The following is a 23,203-nucleotide window of genomic DNA, read 5'->3' as shown; positions in this document are numbered from 1 at the left end:
TGATAGGAAGAAGGGATCGATCTGGTAGGACACTGAATGCATCAAGGGATCACCAATTTCGTATCGGAGGGAAGTGTGGGGGATGAAAATCGCACAGGGAGTCTAAGAAGTAAAGGCAGTATGCAGTTTCAGAAGGGCTGCAGTCCTGGAGATTATAGGCTTGCACAGGACATACTAACAGGGAGGGCTGTATCAAACCAGTCTTCAGACAGAAGACCGCAACAACAACAAAATACGCTACCGCTATTGTACTGAAGACACACATTCTGCCTCTCATTCTAAGAAGTGGATGTTATGGTGCTGCATACCCTCTCTAATAGACATGATGATTTCATTATGATGTTACAAACTTTCGGGAATTATGGAGGGGGGAATATGTATCTTTCGAGGTAAGCAACTCTGGTCCGGAAACAACCAAGTCCAAATTCATAAGGGAAAGCCGTTCTGATAGGCCTTAGCCAGACAGTGGAATTCATGTACTAGTACTATTTTTGTTAATATTTTAGGGTAGGTAACTCCCAGAGGCTGTATTATAGACCAAAACAAGGAAATAAATCTGATAAAGAAGGACCCTTAAATGCATACCTTAAGAGATATGAACCTATGTTCATCCACAATACTGTTGAAACATACACCTGAAGTGCCAAAGGAACTGGTATTGGCATGCGTATTCAAATACAAATAAATAGGCTGAATTTGGCAGAGCTGTCTGCAGCGCCTATATAAGACAACAAGTGTCTGGCGCAGTTGTTAGATCGGTTACGGCTGCTACAACAATGACAGGTTATCAAGATTTAAGTGAGTCTGAATGTGGTGCTATACTCGGCGCATGACTGATGGGACACTGCATCTACGAGTTAGTCATGAAGTTGTGATTTTCCCGTAAGACCATTTCGCGAGTGTAATCTGAATATCAGGAATCGGGTGAAACATCCTATCTCCAACATCGCTGCGGCCGGAAAAAGATCTTGCTACAACTGGTCCAACGACGGCTGAAGAGAATCTTTCAAAATGACAGAAGTGCAGCCATTCAGAAAACTGCAGATTTCAATGTTTGGCCATCAACAAGTGTCGGCGTGCGAACCATTCAACGAAACATCGTCGATATGGGCTTTGGAGCCGAAGGCCCACTCGTGTATCCTTGATGACTGCACGACACAAACCTTTACGCCTCGCCTAGGCTCGTCAATATCGACATGCACTATTGATGACTGAAAACATGTTGCCTGGTGGGACGAGTCTCGTTTCAAATGGTATCGAGCAGATGGACGTGTACGGGTTGGGAGACAACCCCATGAGTCCATGGACTCTCCATGTCAAGGGACTGTTAAAGCTGGTGGGGGTTATGTAATGGTGTGAGAAGTGTGCAGTTGGAGTCATATGGGACCCCTGATCCGTCCAGGTGACATATATGTAATCATCCTGTGATTACCTGCATCCATTCATATCCGTTGTGCATTCCGACGGACGTGGGAAATTCCAGCAGGACAATACGACACCCCACTCGTCCAGAATTGCCACAGAGTGGCTCCAGGAACACTCTTCTGAGTTAAAACTGTTCCGCTGGCCACCAAACTCCCAAGACATGAACATTATTGAGCATGTCTTGGATTCCTTGCAACGTACCATTCAGAATAGATCTCCTCTTCCTCGTAGTCTTACGGGTTTATGGACAGCCCTACAGTGTCAGTTCCCTCCAGCACTACTTCAAACGTTATTCGAGTCAATGCCACGTCATGTTGAGGCACTTCTGCGTGCTTGTGGGTGCCTACACCTTATTAGGCAGGTGTACCAGTTTCTTTAGCTCATCAGTGTATCTCTTCTACTATAACCTCTTTGGTTCGCATAATTTTGGTCGAAGTAGTGTGGACCAAGTTGAGGAAAAAAGTCCAGAAAATTTGGGCTCTAAAATGCATACATATTGAGCAGAAGGGATGTGTTTCACAACAGTAAAGACGATTAATTGCTCTTAGCTATTAGCGTATGCGTTTTGGTGCCCATATTTACTGGAGACTTTTTCTTTGGTTCATGCGACCTTCTCTAAAAATAGGCAAACCAAACAGCTTACATCGGAAGTGACGTGTTTGACAGAACCGAAAATTAACAAATAGTATTAGCTCTTGCGGTATGCGTGTCCAATGGCTCCAATGGCTCTGAGCACTATGGGACTCAACTTCTGAGGTCATTAGTCCCCTAGAACTTAGAACTACTCAAACCTAACTAACCTAAGGACATCACACACATCCATGCCCGAGGCAGGATTCGAACCTGCGACCGTAGCAGTCACGCGGTTCCGGACTGAGCGCCTAGAACCGCTAGACCACCGCGGCCGGCTATGCGTGTCAGAGTCCTTGTTTATTACATATTTTATCCTTGCACTAGTCCATACTCGCAGCTCTGAAATTTTTCTACACTATAACCTTAACAATACAGGTACATGTAGTCCACTGTCGTAGGTAGCAGAAAAATTGTCGCTTATAATTTTTGACTTGGTCGTTCCTGCACCAGTATTACTTATTTCAAAATGATACATTTACCCTTTCCTATCCTCTCTTCAAGTTTCTTACATAATCACGCAATTACCCTGTATAGAGTACGGTAAATGTTGAATGCTTCTCTATGTCTTTCAATAGTATCATTCGCACATACATCTGAAAGCTGTGATACATACTTTCTAGTACACATAAGCTGCATGCATTCTAATATGTATTTCAATATTGTGTGATCTGAGGTTTCCCCGGCGTATGGAAATCTTGAAAAGTTCTCGGGTATTCCACCGCGTGGGGTCGCCCAACAGGCGCCATATTTCGGCAACCCGACCTCTTGCCGTATTCGGGCATTCCTGGAGTCTGATTGATCTCTGATATATGCGGACTTTATATAATCCTTACCCCCTCCCGTAGCCTCTATCTTGGCGCTTCCTTGCGGTCCGCGGCCGGTGGTGTGGAAAGCGCGGTGCTGGGTGGAGGGGGAAGCACGACGTCCCGCGATAGATCATGGACCGCAGTTCTACCGCGGCCACAGCCTCCTGTGGAATTCTGCCGTCATGGTGACAAGGCGCCTTCTGCTTCAGCTGCCCTTGCTGAACTGGATGACAGGCCTTGTTTAACTGGAAACCGCTGCCTTTATGTTTTAGCTCGTCATGCAGCCGGATCTCCACTGCCTCTTCGAGGATACAGGTGCTCGATTGCTGCAACACCTTTGTCATGTCCATGTGAGATTCAGTGCTCCGCCACGGCGGACTAGGTAGGCTGTGCGTTGTCTGTATGGCATTTATGTTCAATGCATCTATCCTGTACCGTCCGGATGGTCTGGTGTACATACATTTTCCAGCATTGGCAAGGGATTCGGTAAACTCCCGATTTGCGTTGACCTAAGTCGTCCTTAACTGCTCCTGATAACGTCTTTGTTTTTGATTGAGGGCGAAAGACGCATTTGACATTGTATTTTCGGAGTATTCTGCCGACCTCTACCGATGTGTTCCCGACATATTGTATAATTGCCTTCGCAACCGGTTGTCTTCGAAGCAATATTAATTTAATCCTTGAACACCTCTCCTGTCTTTTGGAAAAGTTGAGTGTACATCACTCAAGTGTTTTCGTAAGTTCTTAAGACGTCCTTGAATGTTCTGAAGCCAATGCACACTTAAAAACTCTTCACTGCATACCGAAATATTACAGCTGTTAACCTTAACTTGTTACAAAAAATTAACCATTCGCTGCGATACTGCGCTTTTCCCTTTCTTTGGTTACCTAAAAAAGTAAAATATATTAATTAAAACTATAACATTTTGTTTATAATAAGTACATGATATAAAATTAATTTCAGAGTTTGATTAATTATAGTGATCTCCTTTGTACATGTTTCATCTTAATTTTGCTCAGAAGGTAATTATTTTGGCAACTGAAATCACCCTTATCCCAAAAATAATGGAACATCTGCTCTACACATTCATGAATTTTGCTCGAACACTTGTTCTTTGATTTACGTCCTGTCCGCAGCTCGTGGTCGTGCGGTAGCGTTCTCGCTTCCCACGCCCGGGTTCCCGGGTTCGATTCCCGGCGGGGTCAGGGATTTTCCCTGCCTCGTGATGACTGGGTGTAGTGTGCTGTCCTTAGGTTAGTTAGGTTTAAGTAGTTCTAAGTTCTAGGGGACTGATGACCATAGATGTTAAGTCCCATACTGCTCAGAACCATTTGAACCATTTTTGATTTACGTCCAGGACGACGAATTTTAGCATCAACAAGTTGATCTGTTTTATCAGATATGTACTCTCTCCCAGTTTTATACGATGTTTACATTTTTCCTTTTCCAATTGCACATATTTCTTGTATTTCTTATGCCATGCCCTTATCAAGCAGGCGATACTCCGAGAGACCTTTTACATTCGTCAGCATCCTAAGCCAAACAAAGTATTCAGAATGAGAAAGACGAAAGCCACTTTAACACATATAACATACATTAATATATTATCCAAATAGCCTTATAATATTAAAATTGTTACCAATAATGCAGTAATGAATAGGAGAAGTGCAATTTGTTCATGATTTGCACTTACGTATTTTAATTAGTATTCGTATAATAGTAATAATTACGCAATAATATTTGACTCTGATACAGTCCTAATCCTCAATGTTTTAAATTCTTAAAAAAAGGAAGTATTTTCTACTTACCATGTCATTTTTCAGATGAATATTCATCAGAGGGACAATAACTGCTTCCACTGGACGAACTAGCCATTTCTGTCTCGGAATGTTCTTTATCGGTTATGCATGGAAATAACCTCTTCTTTGCAAGTTCCATTTTACTGTGGCTTTGGATTGTGTCACAACCGAAAAAGACTACTTCCTCATTGTATGAGAACAAAAAGTGTGAAGTGTTCTATCAACTAGTGAGTGAAAGTTGAAATATCTTCGCAGTAGCTTCCTCTATTGAATAGAAGTTGAACTTATACAAGAAACACACACACACACACACACAAACACACACACACACACAGACACACACATGGATATATGGCAGGGGCTCACGAAAGTAAATACTACGGGACTTTTTAAACCGTTTGTAAATATTGGTTTCAATAGAAATTAATGTTCTTTCTTTTTTAATGGATACTCCATATTATTCCATAAGCAATCAATAACATTAGAAATTACAACAATGAAGGCATTGATTGCATCGCAATACGTCACTTACATCTCTAAGTAGGATGCTAAGTTGACGCAAGAAATGAACGAAACGCGCCGGTATTGCACTTCCCGTGTCGCAGTCATTAAAGATGTTCAGTGACATGTCCAGTAGGTGGCATGGACAATTGTGTAACTGATGTACAAATTCTTACAAATAGCATGTATCCCTCTGTCTGACCCTCTGACAGCCATTAATTTCGTTCACTCTGGCCATTTTAGTACTGTCGAAATGTTCAATAAAGCACGTACGATTACACCGTTCCTTCCTTCTGTTGTGGGTGAATTAACATCCGTATGTTTCCCAGACCACGTACTAACAGTGTACGTAACAATATGTAAGTACAGCGTTTGTCACATCGCAGTACGCCAATCACATCGCGGTTGCGAGCAACTTGCGGATCACGCTAGCGTCGAGGGAAGTGCAATAGCTGCACGTTTCGCTTATTTCATCCATCAACTTCGCGTTCTGGTATCTCGGGATGTAATTGACCTATTTCTATGTAACCAAAGCTATTATTATTGTAATTTCTCATGTTATTGACTGAGTATGGAGTTATATCGGGCGTCAATTGAAACCAAATTTTGCACACGGTTTAGTATGGCTCATAGCATTAACTTTCGAGAACCTCTGTCGCACATTCATAGCCGTGAAAGGCGCTTGTCAATATCTATTGTGGTTCCAGAGATATTGGCAGTGAAAAGATTAGATGGGACACCATGTACATTCTTCACTTGCTATTGTCAGTAAAAATATAATTTTTTTTTGTATGCGACTCCCTATCATCAATGCACAATTTAAAAAAAAATGTTTTTATTTGCTTCATTCAACATCCGGATATTTGGTACAAAGGACGTCAGTATAGAGAGAGACAGTCATTTATTATTGAATGTGTTAATTTATCTATAAGAGGTGTCATCTTGCATTTATATTGTAACTTGGTGTGCAGTGTATGCATTAAGGCATGTATAAACTGGTAATTCCCCATCTCCAATAAATGTACTATTAAGTCTCACGGGAAAAAATTAGTTGGGTCTAAAACGTTTGCAATCTGTAAAAGGATTATTTATTATTGTATATTTCTTGATACAATTTTCATACATTATTATTATACAGTCCTGTAAATTTTAAATATTGGAGAGTAAATTCACGTAGCCGGCCGGAGTGGCCGAGCGGTTCTAGCCGCTCCAGTTTGGAACCGAGCGACCGCTACGGTCTTAGGTTCGAATCCTGCCTCTGGCATGGATGTGTGTAATGTCCTTAGGTTAGTTAGGTTTAAGTATGTCTAAGTTCTAGGGGACTGAAGACCTCAGAAGTTATGTCACATACTGCCCAGAGCCATTTGAACCATTTTTTTGCTCCTTTTATGCCTGAAACTTACCACGCAATGAATTCAAAGCAATAGGACGAACATTCCAACTATAAATTTAGGTCATTGGAATATCTATATAAATACTAGTAGCAGACGTCAGTACTGAAGAAACACATGCACTTATACACTGATGTAACTCCCCATGTACGCTATGTTTACTTAAGTGGCTCACATCATCAAATAGCGCCTAGATATACAGTTTTCACCACTCATATTTCCTATTTCAGGCCATAATGCAATGTATAGACAACGGAACATCACAACACTTGAATTATGTGAATAAATGCACTGCATTGAATCTTTGGATATTACCTTTTGTATTGGAGCTCTATACTTGTCGATGACGGAAACATTGTTGCCACAAATGTAGAAGTCTGGATAAAAATGAGATGGGTCAAACTCTGTTATCAGACTCTCAGTGTATATATCTTCATGCAATATACACGGTCCCACTTCATCTCAAAAAACTACACTTTAGCGCCATGTGGAACATTTTAGATTTCTATTGTTACTTAGCAGTCGCTATCTGGTGCTCTGCCTGTATTTATACATTCTGATGACTTGTGGTGAGTTGATAAATAGTGGTGATCATTACCTCTCTGAAACCACTTAGCTGTGGCTCGATGTGTGGTGCAGACTAGAGACAGGCAAACTCCTTCATCTTTGGGAATTAGTTCACCACTGGTCGTTCCTTTTTAGGAGCAATCCATTTGTTTTTGTTAGCCTTCCTTTTTTGTATATTTGGATTTGCTTCATGGATTGTAGATACATTTACAGAAGGTATCAAATGCACATGATTATTACATGTACATGGTAAATTTACTGATTGCATCCATAACTGAATGCGATCTTAGTGTGTTATCACATTAGTCAGATGACGTGAAGAGCCAGTGAACGCAAGACACGTAGACAGGAGCCAGAACAGGTTGAACGAAAGTACGGATTACGGAGCTTGTTCATAACATAGAGTGGACCACCATTGCCGTCATTCACTTACAAGTCAAGCTCATAATCATAGCAAGTACGATGTCTTAGTTTTCCATTCATTTACAGAAAATAATATACACTTGTGTCTGCTTTACCAGCTAAAATGAATAAAAGTAAACTTTCATATGTTAAGTCAACATTAGTAGCTATCTTTGACAATATGCGGATGTGTGAATTAACTACAGGTAAAATTGCCATACTATCTATGTGGAAAGTTAAACATTTCATATATTGTGGCTACAGTTGTTTACATTAAATTTTACTTTTTCTTAGCTGCAACACAAGTATTTTTTCTCAATGGAAACGTGAGGTACACATTTTTGAATTTTCTATATTTCCATCATACTCAAATTCTGCCAGCTATTGGGTATCACTATTGAAACATCAGCAAGTCAGTGTAGCAGCGTGCAGCAGCTCGTGACCACCAGAATACGTGAATGTAGTGGGCTCGTTATATTCCACTGTATAGCTGAATATTATTATTGATATATTGCATAGTAATTATTGAATGATGATTTTGATATCTATTACCATAGAGAATATTTCTTAATTACTTATTTCAGTCCATAAAATGAAGCCAAGTGTAGAAAGTATGTTTTGACAACAGACAGATATTTTTGTATAAATTCTGTATCGAAAATCTATAAAAAATTACGTAAGAGCATTATCACATGAAGAAACGTTTTTTTTTTTCTTCCAGAAAAAACTCAGGTCTCAAGAGCGAAGATTTATATGGAAAAATCACGAACTCCGACAGGGGAGCCGAGAAATTATGTACCAAAATTAGAAGCTTATTACTAGCAATGGGGGAAACTACATAAATGTGTTCGGTGATTGTCGAAACCTTCCAAATGAAGAAGAATATTTTTTTTCAAAAAAACTTTTCGACATAATACACATCACTGTTTTGAGGATCTTTACTGTCGAAAAGATAATCAGTTTTTCACCAGTCATCAGTTCAAATGGTTGTCAAGGGTTGTTCACACATCGGATCAACCATCAATTATTGGAGTATAGGGCGTATAGTGATCCTGCGGGAGGACGGGTGGACGTACCGCAGAATTTCGCACCATATGGGGTGTAAGGTCTCCACAGTGCAGCGATGTTGTCGCCAGTGGTCGGCAGAAGGTGCACATGGTCGTTGACCTGGGTCTGGACAGCACAGATGCACACCAAAACCGTCGCATCCTACTAAGTGCCGTACCGAACCGCAGCGTCAGTTCACAAGAACTTAGAGAGACCGTTGCTCCTGGGGTTCAGCGAGAACCACTCGCAAACGTCTCCATGAAGCAGGGCTACGGTCCCGCGTGCCGTTACGGCGTCTTCCGCTCAAGCGCCAACATCGTTGAGCACACCTCCAGTCGTATCGCAGTAGACGTTTATGGAAGGACGAATGGAGAAGTGTCGCTTCTGTCTTGGTGCCAATGATGGTCGTACGCATGTGCGGCGTCTTGCAGGTGAGCGCTAAATTTGGAAATTTGTGGAAAGTTCTAATGGGACCAAACTGCTGAGGTCATCGGTCTCTAGGCTTACACACTGCTTAATGTAACTTAAAGTAACTTACGCTAAGGACAATACACATCCATGCCCGAGGGAGGACTCGAACTTCGAACGGGGGGAACCACGCGAACTGTGGCAAGGCACCTCAGACCGCACGGCTACCCTGCGCGGCTGAGCGCCAAAATTAGGAGTGAATGCGACAGAGGCGCAAAGGGCCAACAGTCGGCGTCATGGTGTGGGGAGCAATATCTTACGCCAGCAGTACTCCTCTGGTGATCGTCGAGGGAACATTGAACAGTGAACGGTACATTTAAACCATCATCCAACCCATCATTCTACTGTTCATAGACCGGCAATGTGATGTGGTTTTCCAACAGAACAGTGTTCGTCCACATGTCTCCTGTGCCACCCAACGGGCTCTTGAAGGTGTACGTCAACTACCATGGACAGCACGATATCTGGATCTGTCCCCAATTGAGCATATTTGTGACCGAATGAAACGTCATCTCGCGCTGTTTGCACGTCGGGCACGAACTCTGTCACAGCTGAGGCACCAGGTGGAATTTGCATGGCAGGCAATTCTACAAGACTACATCCTCCAAGGGAGATATGCAGCCTACATTGCTGCAAACGGAGGGTATACACGGTACTGGCGCTGACATTGTGCACGCTCTGTTGTCGTACTCACGTGGGCAACACTCGATCTGTGTGATCGTGCGTTGTATACATCCTCAAGAAAGTGCCAATAAAATTTCCCCCATGCTGTGGCGACAAATTCATGGTGTTCGTTTTCCATTTTCCATTAGTCCGATGAATCTGAAAGTAACAAATTATTTCGTTAAGCTCCTACTTGCGAATAATATTTTTTTATATAATACGTAAATACGATTTAATGCCATCATACTATTTTGTATGGAAGAAACAGCTTCTCCATCTTTTCACTGAGCAGATATCATGATGCGCAACTCACTTTTCTTTGTGCGAAGCAATCAAAGTGGTGGTCACCACAAGGAGAAAGACAGAAAAATACTGAAAAATACTAGACTTCACATCAGGTTGTACTTTTGGAATAAAATGCTATAATCGCAACTTTCATATAAACTGTCTTACACTTTAATTTTTAAAAAGTAATAAATAACCTTAAAAACTAGTAAAATGAAGCTGATAAAACTTCATCTATCAATAAAAAAGGAATGAGTGCCCATTTGCTGGGGCAATGAAAAAGACATCTTGGCTAGTGATAAATACGTATTATATAATTGGTCAAAACAATGAACTTACAAGCAGGCTTTCCCCTTTGCTGTCTAAAAAATATGTATATATTACATACTTATGCATAAGTCGTCTAACCATAAAAAAAGTTGAACTGGAACGAATGACTACAGAAAAAAGATCGAAACCGGCCGAGTGAGACCGAAGCAGGAATGAGGAAAGGAGGATCTAGTTTGACGAACTTGACCGAGGTGGGAATGAGCGCAGCCGAAGTGAACTCTCCATGACCATTCCCGGGAACGAGTGCGACCGCGACCATAGCGAAATGTGAACGACCATTCCCAGGAATAACACGAGTCACAATCGAAGTGACGGTGTACTACCGTTCCGTAGAAGTCGCTCCCCAGTCATTTCGTTGACTTTACTGAACGGTTCCTTAGAGCCCATTCGTTTGCGAACGACCCATCTCTGGTGCAGACGTTGGTGAGAGTGGAAATTCAGCCTGGAAAAAATTTTGCGTGCTGACTTGATATCTGGCAAAATCTATTAGGAGCAAAATGGTGTATGATCTTTTCTACTGGCTTGTAAGTTGGGTCACAATCTTCTACCAGTAGTCAACCCATCGTATCTGCACCGTCACGTTGCCTTCGTTAGCTGGTAGGACGACTGTATCTTCGCCTACGTGGAGGTCGTGTATCGCCCTGCGTTCTGCCATGGAGATGTATGTTTTCAGCATTTTTGGATTGTCAAGAACCCCGCAGGTCTCCCTATTCGCCTCTTCGTCGGTCTCGGAGGGAAGCCACTGAATGACACGCTCGACGCTGCTGGTGATCACCCGTTTAGGTGAAAAAATTAATCCTTTTCACAGCACGGACTTTGTCGTCTCGTCCAGCTCTTTTCCAGTCGAAATGATAATGGTCCTCGAATCCTTGGTGTCGATACTTTGCATGCTTGTCGTCAGAAGTCGGTGAAACCTAATGCGTTGTTTCAAGGTAGCTTTGAACTTGCAGATTTAATTGGAAGCGGAGTGTTACCACATACCCCACGTGCAGGGCAAGAGGCTGACTGGCGGTCGCAGATGGCAGGCGAGGAGAGTTCTTCCGATTTTATCTAGTTAAAACCTTGTGATGCTTATGTGCTCCAGCACCAGTGTCGAAACAGCACGCTGTAAAATACGTGTTGTGTGAGAAAACAGAGGCATCACGTCTTCGTTCCGAGAACTCTGTCAGAAAACTAGTCGCCTACGCAAACTGACCTTCTTCAATCGAAGTTCCTGTAGCATTCCATATAGGTAACCTATGTGGGAATGCAGGCTTTCTCGGCATATTTCAGTGACGAAGTCTTTTTGGGTTGTCAGCCGAGTCAAGGCGTCGTTAAGCAGAATTTCTAAGAGTTTCCTAATTGTCATCTTCAGGCGAAGTGCCAGTTTCATATCCGGTTCGTGTCTTTATAGACGTTGGTCTGTAGGATCCTCTGCCTACTCTGCAACGGTTAGGCCAATCACGTGCGTCCGCATGGGGTGTCGTGAATGGTGCTAGAGCGAATCGCGCACGGTGCTATGTCGTTGCTCTGGAAGGGGGGTCGGGAGGGGGGGGGGGGCAGTTCCGGCGGTTTGGAGGGTCCTGGCTCTTCAGGGTCCTGGCGTCGCGCTGGTGGCAGAGGTAGCGTGTAGAATAGACAGAGGGTAGAGTAGACGGACAGCACCAGGACGTGACCCCAGGACCCTCCAGCACGCCCCCACCCACACGACCGGCCGCGACTGCCCGTCCAACCTCCGCGACTCCCCTTCCAGAACTGTGCGATTGGTCCAGCAGCTGCATACGAGACAGAGAAGCTTACAGTCCAGAGACTGGACACTCCTGCCACTCCTGAAGATGGCGAGTGGGAAACATGTCGAAACGTTGGCGGAGAATGTCGCCTTGACTCAGCTGATAACCCGGGAAGACTTCACCATGGAAAATTTACCGAGAAAGCCTGCATTCCTAGGTATTATGACAATCGTGGTAATAACAATTTGATGGCGAATTTCCCATGCATTAGTTATCAAAGGTAGTGCAACAGAACAATGGTAGGCAGTCATTTACTTTAGAGCACGTCAATACCAAATGGCGATCTGTGTGTCTTGTGTGTCTTGTGTGTCTTGGGCATCGACAACTCGCACTTCATATGGAAGTTGATCGGCATCATGTCAATGTGGCATTGTGCAGATTTGTTACATAATAGACTTTTTGCAATTTTAGTAGATGAGCCTCTGTTTTTAAAGCCATAGCATCCAATCTACTATCTGTTCCTCTCCCCCTGGATTGTCTTCTTTGCACATTTGCAACCCCCCTCGCCACGTTTAATAATTTTACTATTCCATGTCGTTTGGATTTTATGTTTTTAACTCCAACATCACTGAAAGATCTGAGTCGAAAAAAGTCCCCGGAGTAGACAACATTCCATTAGAACTACTGATGGCCTTGGGAGAGCCAGTCCTGACAAAACTCTACCATCTGGTGTGCAAGATGTATGAGACTTCAAGAAGAATATAATAATTCCAATACCAAAGAAAGCAGGTGTTGACAGATGTGAAAATTACCGAACTATCAGTTTAATAAGTCATTGCTGCAAAATACTAACGCGAATTCTTTACAGACGAATGGAAAAACTGGTAGAAGCGGACCTCGGGGAAGATCAGTTTGGATTCCGTAGAAATGTTGGAACACGTGAGGCAATACTACCCTTACGACTTATCTTAGAAGAAAGATTAAGAAAAGGCAAACCTACGTTTCTAGCATTTGTAGACTTAGAGAAAGCTTTTGACAATGTTAACTGGAATACTCTCTTTCAAATTCTGAAGGTGGCAGGGGTAAAATAAAGGGAGCGAAAGGCTATTTACAATTTGTACAGAAACCAGATGGCAGTTATAAGAGTCGAGGGGCATGAAAGGGAAGCAGTGGTTGGGAAAGGAGTGAGACAGGGTTGTAGCCTGTCCCCGATGTTATTCAATCTGTATATTGAGCAAGCAGTAAAGGAAACAAAAGAAAAACTTGGAGTAGGGATTCTGACCACAATCTATTGGTTATGAACTGCAGATTTAAACTGAAGAAACTCCAAAAAGGTGGGAATTTAAGGAGATGGGACCTGGATAAACTGAAAGAACCAGAGGTTGTAGAGAGTTTCAGGGGGAGCATAAGGGAACAATTGACAGGAATGGGGGAAAGAAATACAGTAGAAGAAGAATGGGTAGCTCTGAGGGATGCAGTAGTGAAGGCAGCAGAGGATCAAGTAGGTAAGAAGACGAGGGCTAATAGAAATCCTTGGGTAACAGAAGAAATATTGAATTTAATTGATGAAAGGAGAAAATATAAAAATGCAGTAAATGAAGCAGGCAAAAGGGAATACAAACGTCTCAAAAATGAGATCGACAGAAAGTGCAAAATGGCTAAGCAGGGATGGCTAGAGGACAAATGTAAGGATGTAGAGGCTTGTCTCACTAGGGGTAAGATAGATACTGCCTACAGGAAAATTAAAGAGACCTTTGGAGAGAAGAAAACCACTTGTATGAATATCAAGAGCTCAGATGGCAACCCAGTTCTAAGCAAAGAAGGGAAAGCAGAAAGGTGGAAGGAGTATATAGAGGGTTTATACAAGGGCGATGTACTTGAGGACAATATTATGGAAATGGAAGAGGATGTAGATGAAGATGAAATGGGAGATAAGATACTGCGTGGATCAGGAGAAAGAAAACTGGCATTCTACGGATCGGAGCGTGGAATGTCAGATCCCTTAATCGGGCAGGTAGGTTAGAAAATTTAAAAAGGGAAATGGATAGGTTAAAGTTAGATATAGTGGGAATTAGTGAAGTTCGGTGGCAGGAGGAACAAGACTTTTGGTCAGGTGATTACAGGGTTATAAATACAAAATCAAATATGGGTAATGCAGGAGTAGGTTTAATAATGAATAAAAAAATAGGAGTGCGGGTTAGCTACTACAAACAGCATAGTGAACGTATTATTGTGGCAAAGATAGACACGAAGCCCATGCCTACTACAGTAGTACAAGTTTATATGCCAACTAGCTTTGCAGATGATGAAGAAATTGATGAAATGTATGACGAGATAAAAGAAATTATTCAGGTAGTGAAGGGAGACGAAAATTTAATAGTCATGGGTGACTGGAATTCGTCAGTAGGAAAAGGGAGAGAAGGAAACATAGTAGGTGAATATGGATTGGGGGGAAGAAATGGGAGAGGAGGCCGCCTTGTAGAATTTTGCGCAGAGCATAACTTAATCATAGGTAACACTTGGTTCAAGAAGCATAAAAGAAGGTTGTATACCTGGAAGAATCCTGGAGATACTAATAGGTATCAGATAGATTATATAATGGTAAGACAGAGATTTAGGAACCAGGTTTTAAATTGTAAGACATTCCAGGGGCAGATGTGGATTCTGACCACAATCTATTGGTTATGAACTGCAGATTTAAACTGAAGAAACTCCAAAAAGGTGGGAATTTAAGGAGATGGGACCTGGATAAACTGAAAGAACCAGAGGTTGTAGAGAGTTTCAGGGAGAGCATAAGGGAACAATTGACAGGAATGGGGGAAAGAAATACAGTAGAAGAAGAATGGGTAGCTCTGAGGGATGCAGTAGTGAAGGCAGCAGAGGATCAAGTAGGTAAGAAGACGAGGGCTAATAGAAATCCTTGGGTAACAGAAGAAATATTGTATTTAATTGATGAAAGGAGAAAATATAAAAATGCAGTAAATGAAGCAGGCAAAAGGGAATACAAACGTCTCAAAAATGAGATCGACAGAAAGTGCAAAATGGCTAAGCAGGGATGGCTAGAGGACAAATGTAAGGATGTAGAGGCTTGTCTCACTAGGGGTAAGATAGATACTGCCTACAGGAAAATTAAAGAGACCTTTGGAGAGAAGAAAACCACTTGTATGAATATCGGGAGCTCAGATGGCAACCCAGTTCTAAGCAAAGAAGGGAAGGCAGGAAGGTGGAAGGAGTATATAGAGGGTTTATACAAGGGCGATGTACTTGAGGACAATATTATGGAAATGGAAGAGGATGTAGATGAAGATGAAATGGGAGATAAGATACTGCGTGAAGAGTTTGACAGAGCACTGAGAGACCTGAGTCGAAACAAGGCCCCGGGAGTAGACAACATTCCATTAGAACTACTGATGGCCTTGGAAGAGCCAGTCATGACAAAACTCTACCATCTGGTGAGCAAGATGTATGAGACAGGCGAAATACCCACAGACTTCAAGAAGAATATAATAATTCCAATACCAAAGAAAGCAGGTGTTGACAGATGTGAAAATTACCGAACTATCAGTTTAATAAGTCACAGCTGCAAAATACTAACGCGAATTCTTTACAGACGAATGGAAAAACTGGTAGAAGCGGACCTCGGGGAAGATCAGTTTGGATTCCGTAGAAATGTTGGAACACGTGAGGCAATACTACCCTTACGACTTATCTTAGAAGAAAGATTAAGAAAAGGCAAACCTACGTTTCTAGCATTTGTAGACTTAGAGAAAGCTTTTGACAACGTTAACTGGAATACTCTCTTTCAAATTCTGAAGGTGGCAGGGGTAAAATACAGGGAGCGAAAGGCTATTTACAATTTGTACAGAAACCAGATGGCAGTTATAAGAGTCGAGGGGCATGAAAGGGAAGCAGTGGTTGGGAAAGGAGTGAGACAGGGTTGTAGCCTCTCCCCGATGTTATTCAATCTGTATATTGAGCAAGCAGTAAAGGAAACAAAAGAAAAATTCGGAGTAGGTATTAAAATTCATGGAGAAGAAGTAAAAACTTTGAGGTTCGCCGATGACATTGTAATTCTGTCAGAGACAGCAAAGGACTTGGAAGAGCAGTTGAACGGAATGGACAGTGTCTTGAAAGGAGGATATAAGACGAACATCAACATAAGCAAAACGAGGATAATGGAATGTAGTCTAATTAAATCGGGTGATGCTGAGGGGATTAAATTAGGAAATGAGACACTTAAAGTAGTAAAGGAGTTTTGCTGTTTAGGGAGTAAAATAACTGATGATAGTCGAAGTAGAGAGGATATAAAATGTAGGCTGGCAATGGCAAGGAAATCGTTTCTGAAGAAGAGAAATTTGTTAACAAGTGTCAGGAAGTCGTTTCTGAAAGTATTTGTATGGAGTGTAATGTATGGAAGTGAAACATGGACGATAACCAGTTTGGACAAGAAGAGAATAGAAGCATTCGAAATGTGGTGCTACAGAAGAATGCTGAAGATAAGGTGGGTAGATCACGTAACTAATGAGGAGGTATTGAGTAGGACTGGGGAGAAGTTTGTGGCACAACTTGACTAGAAGAAGGGATCGGTTGGTAGGACATGTTTTGAGGCATCAAGGGATCACAAATTTAGCATTGGAGGGCAGCGTGGAGGGTAAAAATCGTAGAGGGAGACCAAGAGATCAATACACTAAGCAGATTCAGAAGGATGTAGGTTGCAGTAGGTACTGGGAGATGAAGAAGCTTGCACAGGATAGAGTAGCATGGAGAGCTGCATCAAACCAGTCTCAGGACTGAAGACCACAACAACAACAACAGGTATTAAAATTCATGGAGAAGAAGTAAAAACATTGAGGTTCGCCGATGACATTGTAATTCTGTCAGAGACAGCAAAGGACTTGGAAGAGCAGTTGAACGGAATGGACAGTGTCTTGAAAGGAGGATATAAGATGAACATCAACAAAAGCAAAACGAGGATAATGGAATGTAGTCAAATTAAATCCGGTGATGCGGAGGGAATTAGATTAGGAAATGAGACACTTAAAGCAGTAAAGGAGTTTTGCTATTTAGGGAGTAAAATAACTGATGATGGCCGAAGTAGAGAGGATATAAAATGTAGACTAGCAATGGCAAGGAAATCGTTTCTGAAGAAGAGAAATTTGTTAACGTCGAGTATAGATTTAAGTGTCAGGAAGTCGTTTCTGAAAGTATTTGTATGGAGTGTAGCCATGTATGGAAGTGAAACATGGACGATAACTAGTTTGGACAAGAAGAGAATAGAAGCTTTCGAAATGTGGTGCTACAGAAGAATGCAGAAGATAAGGTGGGTAGATCACGTAACTAATGAGGAGGTATTGAATAGGACTGGGGAGAAGTTTGTGGCACAACTTGACTAGAAGAAGGGATCGGTTGGTAGGACATGTTTTGAGGCATCAAGGGATCACAAATTTAGCATTGGAGGGCAGCGTGGAGGGTAAAAGTCGTAGAGGGACACCAAGAGATGAATACACTAAGCAGATTCAGAAGGATGTAGGTTGCAGTAGGTACTGATAGATGAAGAAGCTTGCACAGGATAGAGTAGCATGGAGAGCTGCATCAAACCAGTCTCAGGACTGAAGACCACAACAACAACAACTCCAACATATACCAATTTAAAATATTGGCTGCAACTGTGAAAGCCGGCTGCTGTGGACGAGCGGTTGTAGGCGCTTCAGTCTGGAACCACGCTGCTGCTACGGTCGCCGGTTTGAATCCTGCCTCGGGAAGTGATGTGCGTGATGTCCTTAGGTTATTTAGGTTTAAGTAGTTCTAAACCTAGGGGACTGCTGACCTCAGATGTTAAGTCCCATAGAGCTTAGAGCCATTTGGCAACTGTGAAACACAGTTTCTGATATGTGGTACTGAGTAAATAATACGGGTTGCGGGTGCAACTTCTTAGGTAAATTCTACATGTATTTACAATTCTTTTCTTTGCTACTTATTCTAAGCAATATTAGACTGTAAATATTCACATTTACTTTGTTTTAGATCTCAAGATGATCCTGAGTGATCGAAATATGTAATCTAGTTACAAATGTGCAACTGAGATGGAACAATAAATGAGAATTATTTTAAAGTGAGTTACATTGGTTAGGAATATTAACACTGCTCTTTTTGATTGCAGGTACAGCCCATAATCACACCATCATGCTAATTATAACTGCTATAGCACAGTAGTGCCACTAGTGTGGCAAGGGGGGAACGGGTGCTGAATGTGCTGACACAGCGCTTTCTTATCTGTGACGTCATATTACAGCTGAGACAATTGCACACGTTGCATTTCACCTTCCATTTCAGATCATCCCCCGAGTGCGTAAGATATTTCCCAATAGGATATGTGTGAAATGTGTTGAAATGTGTTGAAAATCTGTGGAAACTTTGTTTTAATAAGTGTTACAAATACCACAAGGTTTTTTCAGATGCACGTTTCCTTTAAGGAATTGTTTTTACTTCTCAGAAAAGAAAGAAGTGAGTATTCAAAGTATTCTGAATATTATCGTTCGTCGAAAACTTAAAAGTTATACAAAGTAACGTACAAGTTACCCAAGGCAGCCAATACCTTTAGCCTCTACACAGTAACGTAACTGACCAGAATATAGGAGAAATACCGCTATATCTCATCAGCCTGCCCGGCGCGAGGCTGAGCTGTGCAGTGCATGGCATGTGCAACTACGACCTTGACTCTGGCGTTCCGCAGTGGTACTGGTGTTGGCTGGTGCAAGCATGAGGAGGCGTGCAGAAGAGCGCCACGGGGGCGCGGCAGCGCTGCCTCGGCCACTCACCGGTGCAGGTGCCCATCCAGACGTCGATGGCCTTCACGTAGCTGACCTGCGGCAGCCCGCTCTGGATGCCTACAACATGCCGAGAGCACTGCTCTAGCGGAGCTGGACCACACACCCGACCGCCGGCTGCAAAACATCAGTGTACCCCAGCACTACTCAACAGGAGAGTGAACCACACTCAAAGCCCCTCAACAAATATGCAGAGGGTCAAATTTCTGTAATCACAGGATCGAATAGAAAGAATGGTGCATTCTCCGTCACAATGGATCATATCAGCAAACAGCAGGAGTGTCCCCCTCAAAAAATGTAAACTTTACCGACTTGTGTACGAATACATGGTATCCTGGCGATATAAATCACTAACATTTTCTCGAACTTCCAGCTGCGTCACATTCTGAAGGGTTCTCCTGTGACATTGGTAAGAGATGACTGCCTTACGCTTGCAGATTGTTCTCTTATAATGCAGTGCTACTGTCACATGTGATCGCAGAGCAGTGATGTCGCAGGTGCCTTGTCCATTGCCAAATATTGTAATATTTTCAATGCGTCTACATGGTAACACCGCTTTATAAAGACAGAAGCAGCAAGCAAATGGAAGTCATCATTTGATAAAGACTAAGGAGCACTCATCTGAAAACTGGTAAATATTTAAAATCTTGTCTGGGCTGGAAGATCGGGAAAATTTATTTCCCGTGTGGTAGCATTCATTTTTAAATAACTAACAACCTGAGGAGCACGATATCAGTATTTAATCAGAATCATGTCATCATTTACTACTGAAGATATACGGATAGCCAAAGAAACTGAAACACCTGCCTAATATCGTATAGGGCCCCAGTGAGCACGCGGAAGTGCCGAAACACTACGTAGCATGGACTCGACTGAAGTCTGAATTGTTGCTGGAGGGAACCGACACCATGAATCTAGCAGGGCTGTCCATTTATCCGTAAGAGTTTGAGGTGGGGGGAGTGGATATCTCTTCTGAACAGCACGCTGCAAGGTACCCCAGATATGCTCAATAATGTCTGGGAAGTCTCGTGGCCAGCAGAAGCGTTTAACTCAGAAGAGTGATCCTGGAGTCACTCTGTAGCAATTCTGGATGTATGGGGTGTCGCATTGTCCTGCTGGAATTGCCCAACTTCGTCGGAATGCACAATGGACATGAATGGATGTAGGTGATCAGACAGGATGCATGCGGACGTGTCAGCTGTCAGAGGCGTTTCTATAGATATCACGGGTCCCATATCACTCTAGCTGCACATGCCCCACACCATTACAGAGCCTCCTCCAGCTTTATCCGTCCAATATTGACAAGCAGGGTCCATGGGTTGATGAGGTTGTCTCCATGCCCGTACACGTACATCCGCTAAATACAATTTGAAACGACACTCGTCCGATCAGGCAATATGTTACCAGTCATCAACAGTCCAATGTCGGTGTTGACGAGCCGAGGCGAGGCGTAAAGCTCTGTGTCGCGCAGTCACCACGGGTGCACGAGTGCGCCTTCGGCTCCGAAATTCCATATCGATGATGGTTCGTTGAATGGTTCGCACGCTGACACTTGTTGATGGCCAAGCACTGAAATCTGCAGTAATTGGCGAGAAGGGTTGCACTTCCGTCGCTTTGGACGATCCCTTCAGTCGTCGTTGGTCCCGTTCTTGCAGGATCATTTTCCGGCCACAGCGATGTCGGAGATTTGATGTTTTACGGGATTCAAGATATTCACCGTACAGTCGTGAAATGGTCGTATGGGAAATTCCCCACTATATCACTACCTCGGAGATGCTGTGTTCCGGCCATCATGCTCCGACTATAACACCACGTTCAAACATACTTAAATCTTGATAACCTGCCAGTGTAACAGCAGTACCCGATCTAACAACTGCGCCAGACACTTGCTGTGTTATATAGGCGTTGCCGACCGCAGCGTAGTATTCTGCCTGTTTCCATATTTCTGTATTTGAGTACACATGCCTATAGCAGTTTCTTTGGGCCCTCAGGGTAAATAGGTAGAAACGTACTCCACTCTCAGTGTTGTAGGTTTCAATAAACCTTCAGGGCTGTGACGTAATCCAACACTGAGCAAGCAGTGATAAAATTGCACGAAGAGAGTTACCTATTAATTCTCTATAATACACATACTCCTGACCGGTGTATTTTCTCATGCGTCCACATATGGTGCTAGCAGCCAGACAAGGTCATCATAATCCATTATGCCGGCCTCTGTGGCCGAGAGGTTCTAGGCGCTTCAGTCCGGAGCCGCGCTGCTGCTGCGGTCGCAGGTTCGAATCCTTCCTCGGGCTTGGATGTGTGTGATGTCCTTAGCTTAGTTAGGTTTAAGTAGTTCTAAGTCTAGGGGCCTCATGACCTCAGGTGTTAAGTCCCATAGTGCTCAGAGCCATTTCAACCATAATCTATCATCAATAAACATTACTATCATAATCATCGTCATCGTTTCAGCGATTCCTTCTCAATCCCTACATTGTCCATTGTTTCTAAGTACTCTTCCCATTTCCTGCTATAAACGTCTACCTTTCCCCGTATTGAAAATATTTGTAACCGATTTTATATTATGGTGTCTCAATTTATCTAGGCGTGTGTGCTTCAATTGTGTTCTAAGGCATTTCATTTTTGTGGCTTGTTTATGGCTACCGTCTTTCTGCTTTAATATCCACGTTTCACTGCCATATAAAATAGCTGGCACTGCTATCATCTTCCACAGCTTCTGCTGTGTTTCCATCGGTGATGTTTTCAGTGTTGTTCTAATAGTTCCGCACATTGTTGGCATCTTCCACATTCTTTATATCTCTATCGCAAGCGTACGAGGTATTAGAGACTAAATAACTAAAACGTTCAGCCTCTTTTAAGATTCTGTCATCCAAGCCATTGGTTGTTTGCTCTGGGATGAAATGGTTACTGATTTTGAGGCAGATACTTTGAAGGTAAATCCTTCACTAACCTTAGGTATTAAATAAATAGCTCTTTGATAATTACGTTCTGTGTTTCGCATAACGGCTACGTCTTCAGCGTGTGCTAGCATATTTAGAGTGGTCCTTTGTAACATAATACCAGGTGGTAATTACTCTTTCCATCTTGTAAGACATTGTCCAAAAAATGTTAAAAAGCTTGCGTAATTATCCACACCCTTGTCTTACTTTCTCATTAATATCTATATATGTGCCACTGTAATCAGATAAATTGAGACTAAGTAGGTGTCCTTATATAAGCTTTTAGTACACGCTATTATGTGTTGAGGGAAGCACCGCTTAGCCACCGTATTCCTAAGTTCATGCCTGTCTACCTCATAGGACGCCTTCTCTACGTCTACATTTTGATTTGTTTTCTGTATTAACTGTTTGATGGTAAAAACATTGTCAATGGAAACTCTCCCGTTTCGAAAATCATTCTCTTCTTCCTGCAAGAGTGGCTCTGCTGTTGACTTTAACCGGGTGTTTAATACACCGGGGTGCAGTTTGTACGTTGAATGCTAACAGCTCTGTGATATATAGTTTTACTTCTTTCGTCTTTCTTTAGTATAGAAGAAACAGCTGCCGTTAATCATGTAGTCGGTACCCTAATTGTAAGCCAGCAGGTGTTTGATACGTGAAGGAAGCGTAGTTTGTGTGAACGTCCCCTATTTGTCAAGAGTTCTCTGTTTATGAACTCTGACCTTGCTGATTTCGTATTCTTCTGTTTTGTTACTATAGCCCCCAACTCTTAAAATATAGGTAACTGAATATTTTTGTAATTCTGCGATTCCATCTTCAGTATTGGTAGAAATGTCAGCCTCAGGGTGTTTGCTGGCATTTTATCACGATGTAATTTAATATGGTCATCGATCCATCTCATCTCCTACGTTTTCTTAAGAAACGAAATAATTCTAAACTTATCGTTGATGTTTGTAACTGCGATAACTGTGATATTCACAGTACTGCAGTCCGACACAAAAATTTATAACTTGTGTTTGTACATGTGCCGTAATTCATTTCTATGGAAAAATTCACTGTTTACCGAAGAAGGGAATGGATTGTAATACATGTAATACATGGAAGTAAAGTTGAGGAGAATTTTGGGGGTGGAAAAATGTTAGAATATTTACGTCGAAGAACGTATCATGCAGTGTGCGGATAGAAAAGCCTGCTGACAGGGGCTACTGACAGCCATAACCAAACGGAAATTATGTTTGTTATTACTTCAGATTAGAGTTTACAATAGGACCCTTGCAGATGGATGTACTTATACCACATGATAGGTGACAACAGGGTGAGTGGCAAATATTAAAAGATTTTGGAAAGGAACAACAATATTTCAGGATGAACGAACAAGAATAGAGAGAAGCAGAGGTAAGACGCTAGTTA

General features: G+C 42.4%; 1 protein-coding gene across 1 annotated transcript in view; it reads right to left on the bottom strand.

The window, feature by feature from the left end:
- Window positions 1-23,203, bottom strand: part of LOC126251866 (glycine receptor subunit alpha-3-like) — a 718,212-nt gene that overhangs the window by 47,641 nt on the left and 647,368 nt on the right. Inside the window, exon 9 of the mRNA XM_049952553.1 lies at window positions 18,846-18,914. Coding sequence (XP_049808510.1) covers window positions 18,846-18,914 — 69 coding nt within the window. The remainder of the gene's footprint in view (window positions 1-18,845; window positions 18,915-23,203) is intronic.

Source organism: Schistocerca nitens, chromosome 4 (genome assembly GCF_023898315.1).
Source record: "Schistocerca nitens isolate TAMUIC-IGC-003100 chromosome 4, iqSchNite1.1, whole genome shotgun sequence".
NCBI classification, from domain to species: domain Eukaryota; kingdom Metazoa; phylum Arthropoda; class Insecta; order Orthoptera; family Acrididae; genus Schistocerca; species Schistocerca nitens.
The sequence above is the reverse complement of the archived record's forward strand: the minus strand, read 5'-3'. Positions and strand labels throughout refer to the sequence as shown.